This window comes from Oryctolagus cuniculus, chromosome 11 (assembly GCF_051225735.1).
Source record: "Oryctolagus cuniculus isolate XC-2025 breed Fujian yellow rabbit chromosome 11, ASM5122573v1, whole genome shotgun sequence".
Lineage (NCBI taxonomy): Eukaryota > Metazoa > Chordata > Mammalia > Lagomorpha > Leporidae > Oryctolagus > Oryctolagus cuniculus.
In genome coordinates, this window is record NC_142877.1 from 79,727,392 (window position 1) to 79,742,116 (window position 14,725).

The 14,725-nt window shown below is 42.6% G+C and overlaps 1 protein-coding gene across 1 annotated transcript in view; it reads right to left on the reverse strand.

Annotated features, from left to right (window-relative positions):
• Positions 1 to 2,357: 2,357 nt before the first annotated feature.
• Positions 2,358 to 14,725, reverse strand: part of E2F7 (E2F transcription factor 7) — a 39,977-nt gene continuing 27,609 nt past the window's right edge. Inside the window, exons 9-13 of the mRNA XM_008256836.5 lie at positions 14,379 to 14,451; positions 11,898 to 12,399; positions 9,410 to 9,665; positions 6,882 to 7,306; positions 2,358 to 5,309 (exon numbers count right to left, since the gene is read on the reverse strand). Of these exons, the coding sequence (XP_008255058.2) occupies positions 5,139 to 5,309; positions 6,882 to 7,306; positions 9,410 to 9,665; positions 11,898 to 12,399; positions 14,379 to 14,451 (1,427 nt within the window). The 3' untranslated portion in view covers positions 2,358 to 5,138. The remainder of the gene's footprint in view (positions 5,310 to 6,881; positions 7,307 to 9,409; positions 9,666 to 11,897; positions 12,400 to 14,378; positions 14,452 to 14,725) is intronic.

Genomic DNA, 14,725 nt, shown 5'->3' on the forward strand with positions numbered 1-14,725 from the left:
AAATCATCTATGGTCTCTGCCCTCAAGAAGCTAATATTGATCTTTTTTTCTTTTCAGTGAAAGTAAGAAAGTTTTAGAGTGCTGTTTGGAGGATTGATCCATTGGTTCTCAAAATAACTTCTGCTGGGGCCGACGCCACGGCTCACTAGGCTAATCCTCCGCCTTGTGGCGCCGGCACACCGGGTTCTAGTCCCGGTCGGGGCACCGGATTCTGTCCTGGTTGCCCCTCTTCCAGGCCAACTCTCTGCTGTGGCCAGGGAGTGCAGTGGAGGATGGCCCAAGTACTTGGGCCCTGCACCCCATGGGAGACCAGGATAAGTACCTGGCTCCTGCCATCGGATCAGTGTGGTATGCCGGCTGCAGCGTGCCGGCTGCGGCAGCCTTGGAGGGTGAACCAACGGCAAAGGAAGACCTTTCTCTCTGTCTCTCTCACTGTCCACTCTGCCTGTCAAAATAAATAAATAAATAAATAAATAAATAAATAAATAACTTCTGCTTAACCTTAATCTTATAAGAAGCTGTAAGGAAAAAAAAAGTCTAATAATGAGAGCATTTTTTAAAATGTGTGCTCATATATATTTCCTCTTGAATTTAAGTGTATAATAAATTTCATAGTTAAAAAATAACTATTTAAGTTTTTTTTTTTTTTTAAACTAGTGTAACTTAATTTGATTTTCAATACCATTGACAGCTGAGTTTCCAGGACACAGGTTGGGAAAGACTGGAAGCTTGTAGAGAACAGCATGTCCAACTGAGAGTGACTGGTAGAGTACCAACACAAAATGGATTTGGGTGTGAGAGCATCAATAGAAGAAAGTGACTTGGCTTTAGGCATGATTTCTTAACTTCAGATGCATTTTCAGGGCAAAACAGCACCCAACTGATCTTAACACTTAAAAACAAATGAATAGCCATCAAAAAGGACTTTGGTAAATATGGAATATTAAGTGCCATAACCGTCACCTGGAAACCTGACATTCCTGGCCAGTGGAAGTTACTAACTGGCTTAACAGGATATGCAATGGTGAGCTTGGCTGCAGCTCTAAATGCTGCATTTCAAAGCTATTGGACTCTGCAGTATTGATAGAGGAGGTTTTGCAATATCATTTACACAACTATTGAATCTCCCCACCCACAACCAGGTCATGAAAGGGTGACAGGATGGAAATAGAAATGGAATTAGTGAGGATTTCTTTGGAGTTCAGCTGTGAATCGTCACCTCTGCTATCCAGGGACAGTAAGGGGGTATTTAGGTGTTGTTTACTTGTCACCACTTCCCTGCAGTGTTCTGACATCTGACTGGCCTGGGGATTTAGGAGAGCTGGCTGGGCCAATAGCTTTGGCAGTGAAGGCAGGGCACAGCCGCTGTGCTAGGCTGGGCCCTGTCTCCTACAATCAGGACAAAGAGCACTGGGTGTGGGCTAATGGGAGATGGAATTAATCTGGGACCATTTCAAATCCTGCACAAAGTCTGCATGGAAAATACTGCAGGAAAAGCAGAGGCTGAGAGAATGGTTAATAGTAGGAAAGGTGCTGTCTGCATCACAGAAAGGCTAGGCACATGTCTCCAAGATGAATCTGAAGAAGCATCCATGTGAACCAGCTCCAACATGTGCCCATCTCACCTCACAATTTTGCAGGGTAGATTAATAATGTGACATGGATATTTCTAGAGATACAAAGAGCCAGGGGTTACTTTATTGATTTGACCTGACAATATTAATTCGACAAGCAGAGAGAGAGAGATCCCATCTAACAGGTTCACTCCCCAAATTCCCACTAGAGATGAGGCAGAAATTCAATCCAGGTCTCCCATGGGTATCAGGCATGAAATGCCAAATACTGACGTCATCATCTGCTGCTTCCCAAGGTGTGCATCAGTAGGAAGCTGGAATCGGGAGCAGGATTCAAACCCAGAAACTGATAAGGGATACATACGGGTGTCCCAACAAGTGGCTTTACTGATAAGCCGATTGTCTGCTACTTGATGCTAACTCAAAGGTGAGAGTTAATGATGGGATGTGGCTTTGAACTAAAGGTGGCATTTGCTAGGCTGAAGCATTTAACTTTACAGATACTGTAAGTCTGGGAGGTGGTCTGCATTCAGTTGACGTTTCCAGTAGATAAGTGTCAGAATCATACAGTGATTTGAACTCAGCAGAAATCAACAGCACGTCCCTTCAACCCTCCTAAGTTGCCATGTAATTCTGATGCAGGCAGTTCTGGCCTTTGGGAACCACGGGAAGACCTCAGCAAAAGGATGTGAAGGTTTATGAGGGCCCGGTTGGCTATGTGACTGTTATTCCTTTTACTAAAAACGATATGTAAAGAACACTCACCAAGAAATACAACCAACATTTCTTATTAAATGAACTAATTTTTATTGTTTTATAAAGCTTAATATGAAAAAATCAGTTTACATGTAGTAAAGTTATAAGTAGATAGCTATAGATAATATAGCCATTAGGAGAAAAAGCAGAGCTAAATAATATAACAAAAGCAGTAAGCAGCAATAAAATTAATACCTACATAAAACTAGCAGTGCAATAAGATAAGCAGGAAGCAGCTTTACAATTTAAAAAGTTAATTTAAATACAGAAATAGCACCTTACAAAAAGGAATTGAGAAATGTAAACTTGGTAGGTAGATTCAAGTATAAAAGTTATACCCCCAACTCTTGTACCAGAATGAAAGGGTTTCACAAACCCTGGACAGTGTAGGGCACATACGACCCCAGTGCCAACTCAAAGCTGCATGTCCTTAGCAGGATCACCAACAGTGATTTTTTGTTTCTTTCATTAAATTATACAATAACAGACTCAAGATTGCCATTGCTTCTTTACTATGCAAAATATCCAAGTCTAGCTTGGCATCATCACTGCTGTCAGCTGTTCTTTAAGAAAGATTCATTTTCCTGGCAGAAACAACCACTGCATTATTAATTTATTAATTTGTTTTTACATATCAAGTCATATTAAGAAGTGAATACTGAATGCAAAGTAATTTGTTCTTAGTTTCTATTGCTAAGTGTTGTCACAATGTCATAATATTCTTATTTATGGGATTGCTTCTTAACACTTCTCAAGAACCACAAATTCTCTGAGGTTAATGAAGTCATAGGAATGGACAGAAGAATAAGAAAAGGGATAGCAAAAAAGTTAAAACGAATGGAGGCCATCCAGGAATAGTGAAGGGAAAATGAGTTTTGTGTTTCCATCTAAATGCAGACCTCTCAGCCAGAATATTTTGTGGAAGTTCTTAGGCATGGGGGGATGGGGGAAGGGAGATTCAAGATGCAAATACAGACTTCTATGTTGCACATCCTGTAATCTGCCTGAAAAGGTATTTTTGTTTGTTTGTTTGATTCAGTAGAGAACCAACCCATCACTACTAATTCAGGATAATCATTACCATGCAGTTGTTGACAGTTAGAATCATATTTTCCATCTAATTCTAGAACATACTGGAAAAAAAAAAAAAAAGGAAAAAAATCATCTGTAAACTTCAAAAGTTTAGTGTTGATAAAAAAAAAAGTTTGTATAAGTAGCAAATTTATTTAGTCTGGTTACCTACCTCAAGTTTTCAAATAGCTTGTGGGGATAATAAGGTTAATATTATCCTGTAGTTAACATAAAGCTACTTTACTCAGACTCCCAGAGTCTCTTAAATTAATATTTTTATTCTTTCATATAACATTTTATTGGGTCCAAAATTAAAAATAAAATAACACCATATACCAAGATTTAAAATCTAAGAAGTTTTAAAAAGCAGAAAGAACAGAAGGAATGAAGGGAGGGAGGAAGGAAGGGAGAAAGCCCATTTACTCTGAAGAGCCAAGAGTGAGGTAAATATCAATAAATCTAGGAATACAAAGAACTAGTTTGGCTACTTAATGATCCCCTAAAAGTAATGTGGTTTAGCAAAGGGAAATTGCATAAGAGTTCCCAGAACTGGATTCGTGCTAGAACAGTGAACCCCTGCACTCATCATTCTTATTTATCAGAAGTACCATATAATCACGGTTTGAATCCTCTTGGAAATGGAACAAAATGTATCCAATTTTCCTCTTATCATTCCAAACATGGAGAAAAGTAAAGAATAAAATAACCACCTATTGCCCTGTATCAATTTCTACATCGTGACTCTTCAGAATTCAACTGAAAGGTCTCATTTGGTTTCCAATGTTCCACAGAAGTCCTTTCTATCATCTTGATTTATTTTATAAAGAACAATTGTTAGAAGGCTTCTGTACCTGATACTCTACAGTTAACATTTAAATAAACAACATAGGGCACGTAGTGAATGAAACCTGACATGGTGGGCTTTTTTGAACAGTCAAATCTCATGGTTCACACATTTATTTGCAAAGCAGTGATCAGGCTGCTAGCATTCATCTTGGGTCTCATGCCCAAAGGTGGGGTTTGCACAGTTCCTCTACAGCATGGTGTGTCATTCACAGTTATTTTGGTCTTGACATTGGTCACATATGCACGATTATCCACACTGTTACTAGGTTGTAGAATAAGTGCAGGGCAAATTATAGGGAAAAAATACAAACATTCAAGTCGTCATACCCTGAAAAAAATGTGTTAGGCTGTAGTTGTAAACTTTTTGCACTAAATCCCATTTCAGGAACAAAATAAATAACACCAAAAGATTCACAACTGAAGGTAGCTTCCTGGTGAAGCCTAAGGAAGCAGTAGCTTTGTAAACGGCAGAAAGTTTCCCTCACCACAGGGTTGCTCAGGGCAAGTGGAAACACATGTTGAGAATGCTTCCCCGAGTTAAGTGCTGGACAACCCCCCTTCAGAATAACCACACGGCTCCAGGAGTCTGTTCAGATATACTTCCAGCAAGAAAATGATCTTGATTCCAACCACACAAGTCAGTAGGTGCTTTCACTGTGACACCAAGCAGAGAGTCTGAACTCCAACTCGTATTACATGCACAATTAATAACAATGACTTTCAGGAAAACAGATGATTCATGATGGTGGGAAGTTAAAAGTACCAGCGGATCAAAGAGACGTGAAGGACTGCGCTGAGGAGCACATGGTTTGCATTCTACCTAGGACACCACAGTCTGGAACAGGGACCAGCAGATGGGCTGATGCCACCCTCGCCTGCCAAGGTGTCAGGCTAGTCAGTCCCGGCGCTGGGGATTTCTAGTCTCCTCTGGGCAGAGCTGGTGTTTCGTGACTGATTCCTTTCTCTTCTCTTAAAGACAGGGTCTCTGAGGCTGCCGGGGGTCTTGAAAAATGTCTCACGGTGTGTGCGCCGGATGCTCTTGGGGGTCAATGGAGCTGGTGACTGAACAACAAAAGCAGAAGTCAAGTCCAACTGTTTTACCCTGTGACCTGGGAGCCCTTTCTGGACCTTGTCATTCTAATAACCTTATCATTATGACCCCCAGGCAGTGTCCCTTCTCTTTGCTTTTCTATCACACCTATCCCACTGAACATTCACAGCTGGACATCACATGCTTATTTGTTTGGGTACAGAAAGGCAGTTGATCATAGAGGTTACAATTGTGACACCTGGAACGGGGGTCTGGGCTCTGCTGTAACAAGCTGTGTGACTTTGGGCAAGTTACTTAGCCCATCTCTCTCTCTCAGTTTCTTCATCTACACAATGAAGGTGACAAAAGTACCAACTTCAAAGGGCAGCAAAAATTAAATGACATAATATCCATAAAGCACCATAGAGCATATGAAACAAAAAACAAGCGGTTGTGTGTTGGCTCTTGTTTACTTTCTAATGCTTACTCTCATGTTAAATATTAACCTCTTATCTGTTTATGCCCTAAAATGGCAGGGACCATTATCCCGTTCTGTCTTCACTTTCTGGCATGTAACTAAGTAAGCAAAACACAAGTTATGCTGTAATCATCTTGTGAAAAACTAACATATTTATTTCACTGTCTAGCAAACCTCTGAGCCTCTGAATAACCTGTCTAAAATATTCCTTGCTCTGGAAAATTGTCTAAACAATGTCTCAATATATATGAGGAATTCAACAATAACTTACTTACTGAATGACAAATGGAGTATGTGACAATTATAGTGATGATTAATTTATATTGATTATATCCATTAAGTATATACTTTTACCAATATTTATTTATTTATTTATTTGAAAAGGCAGAGAGAGAGAGACACACAGAGAGATCGATCTTCTACCTACTGGAATATACTCCCCTAATGACCACAACAGCTGGGGCTGAGCTAGGAAATCTGGTTCTCCTATGTGGGTAGTAGGAACACAATTACTTGGGCTATCACTTGCTGTCCATCAGACACATTAGGAGGAAGCTAGATTGCCAAGTGTAGAGTAGCCAAGACTTGATCCAGGTACCTGGATATAGAATGTGTCCCACGTGGCAGCTTATCACACTGCCCCACAGTGTCCATCCCACTATAAATATTTTTGTGAGTATATATCTATTTATCTCCATTGCCTCTTATATATCACATTTGAAGAAATGATTAATGCCAATAATCCCTGAGTCAGTATTAAGACTTTTGTTCCTCCTGATTTTTTCTTTAGCTGCACTATTAAAATAGCAGGTGATCTTTACAAATCCAAGTTTGGAGATCATCAAATCATCTAAATATTCAATATTCCTCCTTAATTATACCTAAAATAGGTCTCCTAATTCTATCAGAGTGGCAACTAAAAATGTGTTTTTTTTTTTTCTCTTTAAAGTATAGGATCACCTTCCCTGTGCGTAAATAAGCACGTAACACTGCATCTACAATGGAAGCCAGGCAGACCTGACCAACTGCCTCCTCTGGCCTGTCCTCTGTCACATGACTGAAACAAAAGCTAACTAATCAAAGGTATCGCCCCATCGCAGAGCGACAACCTCTCTGGGAAACTCACCTGTTGCAATTTAACTACAGAAACTGGATGTCCCATGTAAACAGGAGACTCAGGTTGGATGTTGTATGATCTTGACATCACTGGACTTAGGTCCAGTGAGGGCTGAGCCTGAAGCTGAGGGTCTGCAGAAGGGAGTGTAGAGGTCTTCGAATTAACCAGGGCTGCAGGGCCAATGAGAAGGTGTGCTGCTGAACCAAGGCCAGGTAAGCCAAAATTCACAGGTCCTGTGTTTGGGAGGGTGCCAGGAGCAGAAGACACTGGACTGGGCATTGAGGGAGAATACAGGACAGGAAAAGGGCCCAGAGTTGGAGATGGTAAGACCATGCATGGAACGCTGAAGGAGGGCAGCTGACTCGACGACGGTCCCACACTAGGTGAGGGCTGACTGCCAGGTAAGAGCACATTGAAGCCATTTAATCCTGAAACTGAAGCAGAACAGGTGAGTGTCGACACAAAGTTAAGAGGCTATTCATGCTAAAGTCCCTCCTTGGCCTTTTCAAATGCGAGTGCATGGCAATTCAATGAATGACAAAACCTTTCCCTATTTGACCAGGCCAACCCCCTTTCTGTGCTCTGCCAGCTCTTACACCTCCATTTGACAGCAGAGAGCGACACTGTAATTCACTTCAACTTTTATGATCATTTGGTGGATGCCTGTGAAAGGATATATATATATATATTTTTAAAGAGAGACAGAGATAGAGACAGGCAGAGAGGCAGATCCTCCATCTGCTGGTTTACTCCCTATATTCCCCAAATGTCTGCAAAAGCTATGACTGGGCCAGGCTGAAGACAGGAGCTGGAAGCTCAATCCAGCACTCCCAAGTGGTTGGCAAAGACCAAGTATCTGAGCCATCACCTGCTGCCTCCCAGGGTGTGCATTAATAAGATCAGAAGCAAAGCTGGGACTCAAAAAACCCAGGCACTCTGATAGAAGATGCTGTAGTCTCAAGTGGTGTTGTGACTACTGCCCCCTGTGACGGATGGGTTCTTCATGTGAGTTCTACTGAACACAAATGGAAGAGGAAAGTAAAACCTGGATGGGAAAAAGTCTACCTTTATTTTTTATAAACTTCTAACTGAAAACTTGTATATCCCTCAATGTTGATCACAGGCAGCAAATCACAATATTAATGGTTCCCTGACTTTTCTACCAGTAAAAAGTACAGTTATGTTCAAATCACATTAAAGTTTTCTTTATAACTTAATCCTCTGCATTTATAAACACCGTGCTGGGGAATCCATGGCTTCACCAAAACGTCAAATGGTCTATTGCACAGAAAAAGTAAAAAATCCCTGTGCTGATGTATAATTTTCATTCAGCCAGGGCTGACTGTGTTTTTGTTCATCAAAGTCAGCACTGATTATCATGCTAAAGTAAGCACTGAATGCTAAAGGGATAAAGAATGCTTTCTGGGTAAGTGAATCATAATAAGTACCCACCCAATCTGTTCTAGATAAGTGAGTAATAATAAATACCTATCCAATCTGTTCTGGCGGGTTAGGTTCAAGCCAACAAGGAACTGAAGCAAATCAACTTGAGCACCACTGCATCAAGTGGTGCTTTATGTAAAAAGTGCCTAGGTTAAAAATTAGGTATCCATTGCATATCAACTTTAATTCAAAATACTAAGTTAGCGTTTATTGATTCTTACTAATTACCAGGCACTACTATTACAAGTGCTGTAGGGATATTACCTTATTAAATTTAATTCAGTTTTCACAGCACTGCTAGGAAGCAGGTGCTATTACTGCCGTTTTGTCCATGAGGATGGTTGAACACCTGTCTTAGGTTCCTGCAGATGAGTGGTTTTGAATGTCAAGCACTTTTACTCTGGATTTGATGCTGGACAACAATGATATACTCAGTACCTCTACATCCTCAAGAGATCAGATTGTTAGCTGCATATCATGGCCAGCAGGTGTACACGATTATGCTGTACCAGTGGCAGGCTTAGCTGAATTATAGAATTATCTTTTGCAAGTTATGCTTTTTGAGCAACAAAGTTTAATGTATTTTTTAAATTTTTTTATTTTTATTTTTTGACAGGCAGAGTAGACAGTGAGAGAGAGAGACAGAGAGAAAGGTCTTCCTTTGCCGTTGGTTCACCCCCCAATGGCTGCTGCGGCCAGTGCGCTGTGGCTGGCGCACCGCGCTGATCCAAAGCCAGGAGCCAGGTGCTTCTCCTGGTCTCCCATGCAGGTGCAGGGCCCAAGCACTTGGGCCATCCTCCACTGAACTCCCGGGCCACAGCAGAGAGCTGGCCTGGAAAGGGGGCAACTGGGAAAGTTTAATGTATTTTAAAAACCACCTGCCCTAATTATTTTCCTGTTACACCTGAAGTTGGTGAAAGTAGACGTAGCTTCTCTTTTCATTTTATAAATGGAGGAAACAAGGGGCAGAGCATGGCACAGAGCAAGACAACAGCACATCACAGAACCTGTCTGGCCAGGTGACACAGGTAACTAACAATCCACCTGCTGATGTGGCTCCCACAGGACTTCTAGGACATGAAGCCATGCCTTACCAGCTGGAGACTGCACATAAAGGCACTGCAGCAAAGAAGGCTCTTGGGGGCTTTCGTTTTCTTCCGCAGGCTTTTCAGTATCTGTATTTCTTGATGAATTTCCCCACTCAGAAGACACAAAGCCATTAGCTGTAGCCTTTCCCGAAACCTCCCTTTCAGCAGGGGTGTGATTCTTCACATGAAGCTCTTCGAGAGGTGTAGATTCACTATGACCCATAGTTTTGGGAGAGACGGGGTCTGTGGATTCTGACTGTTTCTAAGCACAAGCAAACAAGAAAACAGAAAAGCAAGTCAAAACTCTAATGATAAATTTTAACAGACTTTGCAAATCAGCTTATATGAGGGTACTTCAAGAAGTTCATGAAAAATGGAATTAAGATAAGTTTATTTTGGTGTAAACAATTATTATCACGAGTATATCAAGACATCTAAGACAAGTTACTTAGGAAAGACTGTGGTCTTTATGGTTTTTGAGTCCCAGACGAGTCCCAGGTTCCAATGATCTCGGAACTGGTGATGGTTCTCCTGAAGGCAGTCCCCAGGTGGCACAAAGCATCACACGGCAAGAGGAGCATGTGAGTCTATGCCTCTCCTAATAAAGCCACCATGATTTGATCATGGGGGCTCTACCTAAATAACCGATTTCAATCTACCCACATTCCAGAGGCTTACCTCTAAAAACAATAATTACATTAAGTTTACACCCTCTTGATCTCATTAACCTGAGACATTGGGGAGCAAGCCTTCAAACGTGGGCCTTCGGGAGACACCCAAACTAATATCCAAACCATGGCACCGTGCATTGTATCAACTTTTCTCGAAATTTCTGAAGACTGCTTTGTAAACAACAAACAAACACACACAACTATATGCCACACTGATTTGTGTCTGCCAGTTGTTTTAGTCTTAATTATAAGAACGATCTGGCTGGCGTCGCAGCTCACTAGGCTAATCCTCTGCCTTGTGGCGCCGGCACACCGGGTTCTAGTCCCGGTCGGGGCGCCGGATTCTGTCCCGGTTGCCCCTCTTCCAGACCAGCTCTCTGCTGTGGCCAGGGAGTGCAGTGGAGGATGGCCCAAGTGCTTGGGCCCTGCACCCCATGGGAGACCAGGAGAAGTACCTGGCTCCTGCCATTGGATCAGCGCGGTATGCCAGCCGCAGCGCGCCGGCCGCGGCGCCCATTGGAGGGTGAACCAACGGCAAAGGAAAACCTTTCTGTCTCTCTCTCTCACTGTCCACTCTGCCTGTAAAAAAAAAAAAAAGAATGATCTGAAATGTCTGAAATGGACATCACATACTGGGGATCTGTAGGTTTATGATTCCTAAGTATAGAAATGAAAGAGACTTCAGTTATGAAAAACTGGCCATGTTGTTTATATTATAATAAATTTCTGAGCTGGTTTCAAAAAGTTTACAAAGCTGCAGTCATCCAGAACCCAAGAACTGTGGGCTGGCCTCAAGCCTTCTTGGTCATCTAAGACACAGATCAGTCAGTCAGGCTTCCACTTCTGAACCACAATTCATTCTGGTAAGACACAGGAACACAGAAAGAGTGGAGAAAGGTGTGTAATTCATGGAATGATTTCCACACAATGCCTGGCTGACCCACTGTGCTTCAACCTCCTGAGACTTACTGGTCACATCTCATCAGCCTCTGAATGGCCACTAAGATGTATCCAACTCAGATTTTTGGGCCTTTTCTTTTGTTGCTAGGAAAATGGGATCACAGATGGTGCAGAGAACTGACCAAGCTTGGTCCCTGATAGCCAGACACCAGCCACATTCCTGACTCTGGAACTCAGCTGCATCCTGGACGAAGATGATTGTTTTCAGGGGTTCCAATTTGTTTAAAAAAAAAAAAAATGTACAAGACTGGAAGGAAATACAGTCATGTTCACAGTGATTACCTGTATGTTGTGGGATACTTCTTAGCTTTTCTCACTTACCTCTTTCACTTTTTTTTTTTTTTTTTTTTTTTTTTTTTGACAGGCAGAGTGGACAGTGAGAGAGAGAAAAAGAAAAGTCTTCCTTTTCCATTGGTTCACCCCTCAATGGCCGCTGCAGCCGGCGCACTGTGCTGATCTGAAGCCAGGAGTCAGGTGCTTCTCCTGGTCTCCCATGCGGGTGCAGGGCCCAAGCACTTGGGCCATCCTCCACTGCTTTCCCGGGCCACAGCAGAGAGCTGGCCTGGAAGAGGAGCAACCGGGACAGAATCCAGTGCCCCGAACAGGACTAGAACCTGGGGTGCCGGCGACGCAGGCGGAGGATTACCCTATTGAGCTGCGGCACCAGCCCTTTTTCAACTTCGTAGTTTAATTTACTAAAATCACTTTTCTTACAGTACTATGTTATGGTAAATGTTTGGGAAACCCAGTCCAGTGTTTCATTATGCAAATGACATGTGAAATATCACGCTCTTGATATGTGTCCCTAGAAGAAGTGCAAGGTTAACAAGATGTCATGAGACATACCCACCCATTCTCTTTACCTTAGGCACGACAAGGGAAAGAGGGCTGTCTTCACAATCCCTATTTTGTCTTTTAGCTGCTGGCTCATCTTTTTCCTGAAGCTTCCTCTCTTCATAGAGACGTTTCTGAGCTGAGAGTGCAGATGGCAGCTCTTTTGCAGCTGGGACTTGTGTGCTTCCGCTGTCCCTCTCTGAACTCAGCCCTGGAGCTGGTCCTTCTTGCAGGCTCCCATACAGCATGAACAGCGAAGAGGAGGGCATGTATACTAGGGGCTGGCTGGCAAGCACAGCTGGCTTCAGGCTCTCTGCGTCACAGGCTGCAGGAGTGAGGGAGACACCTACTTGTCCATTCAGACCTTTCTGTATGGAGAAAGCCTGCACGTCCGTCTGAGCCACAGAAAACACCTGGTGGGCTAAAGGACTGGCACAGTACTCCGAGTCAACAGAGAGAGAAGGCGAAGGAGCAACGGCATTCAAACTGCTGGATGGAGGCACCACTCTCTTACTGGCAAAGACTTTTCCCCTGGAATGGAAAGAAACATAAAGAGTCCAGGCACGTTAACCCATTCTACCAGTCTGATTTTTTGCTTTCCTAAAGAGTCACATCAAATCAGGAGTGTGGGAATGGCTCAGGGTGACATTCAAATGCACTTCTTGAGCACCTACCTGCTAAGCCCAGAGGCAGATAACAAGGTATAATCTGGACAGAAGGTTAAGGATGGGGTGGAGGAGCCCATGTGGGATCTTAGGTAAATGCTCATATTGGCTCCTCCTCCCTGTCTCCCACATTTACTAGCTATCAATTCCTCGGCACTTATTCTCTCTCTCTTTAAAAGATTTATTTTATTTTATTTGAAAGAGTTAGAGTTACAGAGAGAGGCAGAGACAAAGAGAGAGGTCTTCCATCCACTGGTTCACTCCCCAGATGGCCACAACTGCCAGAGCTGAGCTGATTCAAACCCAGAAGCCAGGAGCCTCTTCCAGGTCTCCCACGTGGGCGCAGGGGCCCGAGTATTTGGGCCATCTTCTATTGCCTTCCCAGGCCACAGCAGAGAGCTGGATTGGAAGAGAAGCAGCCAAGACTAGAACCGGTGCCCATATGGGACGCCAGGGCTTCAGGCCAGGGCTTTAACCCACTGTACCACAGCACCGGCCCCGGCACTTAATCTCTTACTGGGCCTGCAGATGCTATCATGATGAACCAATGTAACAGTTTTATTCACTTACTGTAAGAGCTACTGCCCCTTCCCCAACCTGTACTAGTAAGGAAAGTGGATCTCAGAGATTTGTAAACCTGAGGTTTCAGATGACCCAGCTCTATGTCTAATCCCCCCACTGCTCATCATAGCCAGAATGATCTTCAGAGAATCTAAAATAGTTCTTTCTGAAGAATCCAAACTTTTCTGCCTATCAAACCTTTTGGCTGTCATGGCTACTTCCAACATCCAAGTTGTTCTGGGTAATATTTCCTTTCACTATCCTATTGGACAAATTACTTCAGCTAAACTATGGTCTAGCATTTCTCTCTACTCCCTGACTCTGCTTCACAATCAGTTATTTCCTACATCTGTCATTAAGATATTCTCTCATTCCCTCTTCAGTGTTTCTTCTGCCTTCTCTAAGGACATGAATCCTTCAAAAATCAGACCTCAATTTTTTTTTAAGACTTATTTATTCATTTGAAAGTGAGAGTTACAAACAGCAAGGGAGAGAATGTTGAATGTTGGTTCACTCCCTAAATGACCACAATGGCCAGGGCTGGGCCAGGCCAAAGCCAGGAACCAGGAGCTTCATCTGGGTCTCCCATGTAGGTGGCAACAGCCCAAACACTTGGGCCAACATTTGCTGTTTTTCCCAGGCCATTAGCAGGAAGCTGGATCCGAAGTGGAGCAGCCAGGACACAAGCCAACATCATATGAGATGCTGGTAAAGCAGGCAGCAGCTCTACCTGCTATGCCACAATGCTGGCCCCAACAGACCGCAAATGTTAAATCAGATGGCCTAGGTTAGAATCCTAGGTCTACCATGTATTAGCAATGGGACCTTGGGCAAATCACTTAACCTCCTGGGGTTTCAGCTGCTCTGTGTAAAGTGAGTATAAAAACACAAATCTCAAGACTACTGTTGTGATCATATTGACGGTAAGGCTCTTGGAACAGTACCCGGCAGTTAGTAAATAAAGTTAGCTATGATGACGACACGTGAGCCCTGAACCTACGATTCATTCCTCAGTTTCATGTTGGCAGTAAATGGTCTTCTTCCAGTGTTTGTGTTTTTTTAAATTACTTTGTTACCCGTAAGCCATTGTAGCTTACGGAAAATTTTTCACACTTTTGTGTCCCTGTGCACATTATTGGGCACAAATCAGTAACACAAATAATTAATACACAAATAAATAAATAATTTTTTATCTTTTGTTAGGGGATATTTCAATTAAGTCAAAGTTAACACAAGGAAATAGGAAAGAATTTTTTCTTTAAGAATACTTTAAAGAATACTTACTGTGAACTGTCCTCTATTTTCTGTCTATAGACAGCTGCCAGACTTCCAATTTCTAAGGTATAGCCAGCTGACCCTGAAAAGGAAAAAGAAAGCTTAACAAATATCACAAGAGACTGAAAACATACCAGTTAAAAGAGGACAGACAGCAGAATTCATTATTTATAGCTCAGGGATCCCAAGATAATCTCCAATCTGTTTTAGTTTTGATTCAACTAGAGAAATTTCTAGAACCTAGCTGAAAATGGTAAATTCAGGTTTCCTCGAGAATTAGTGAGAAAATACAACAAAACAAGCATTGCGATGTTAAGTCTGATGACTTCTAAGACCAAAGAGGCCAACCGTGGCAA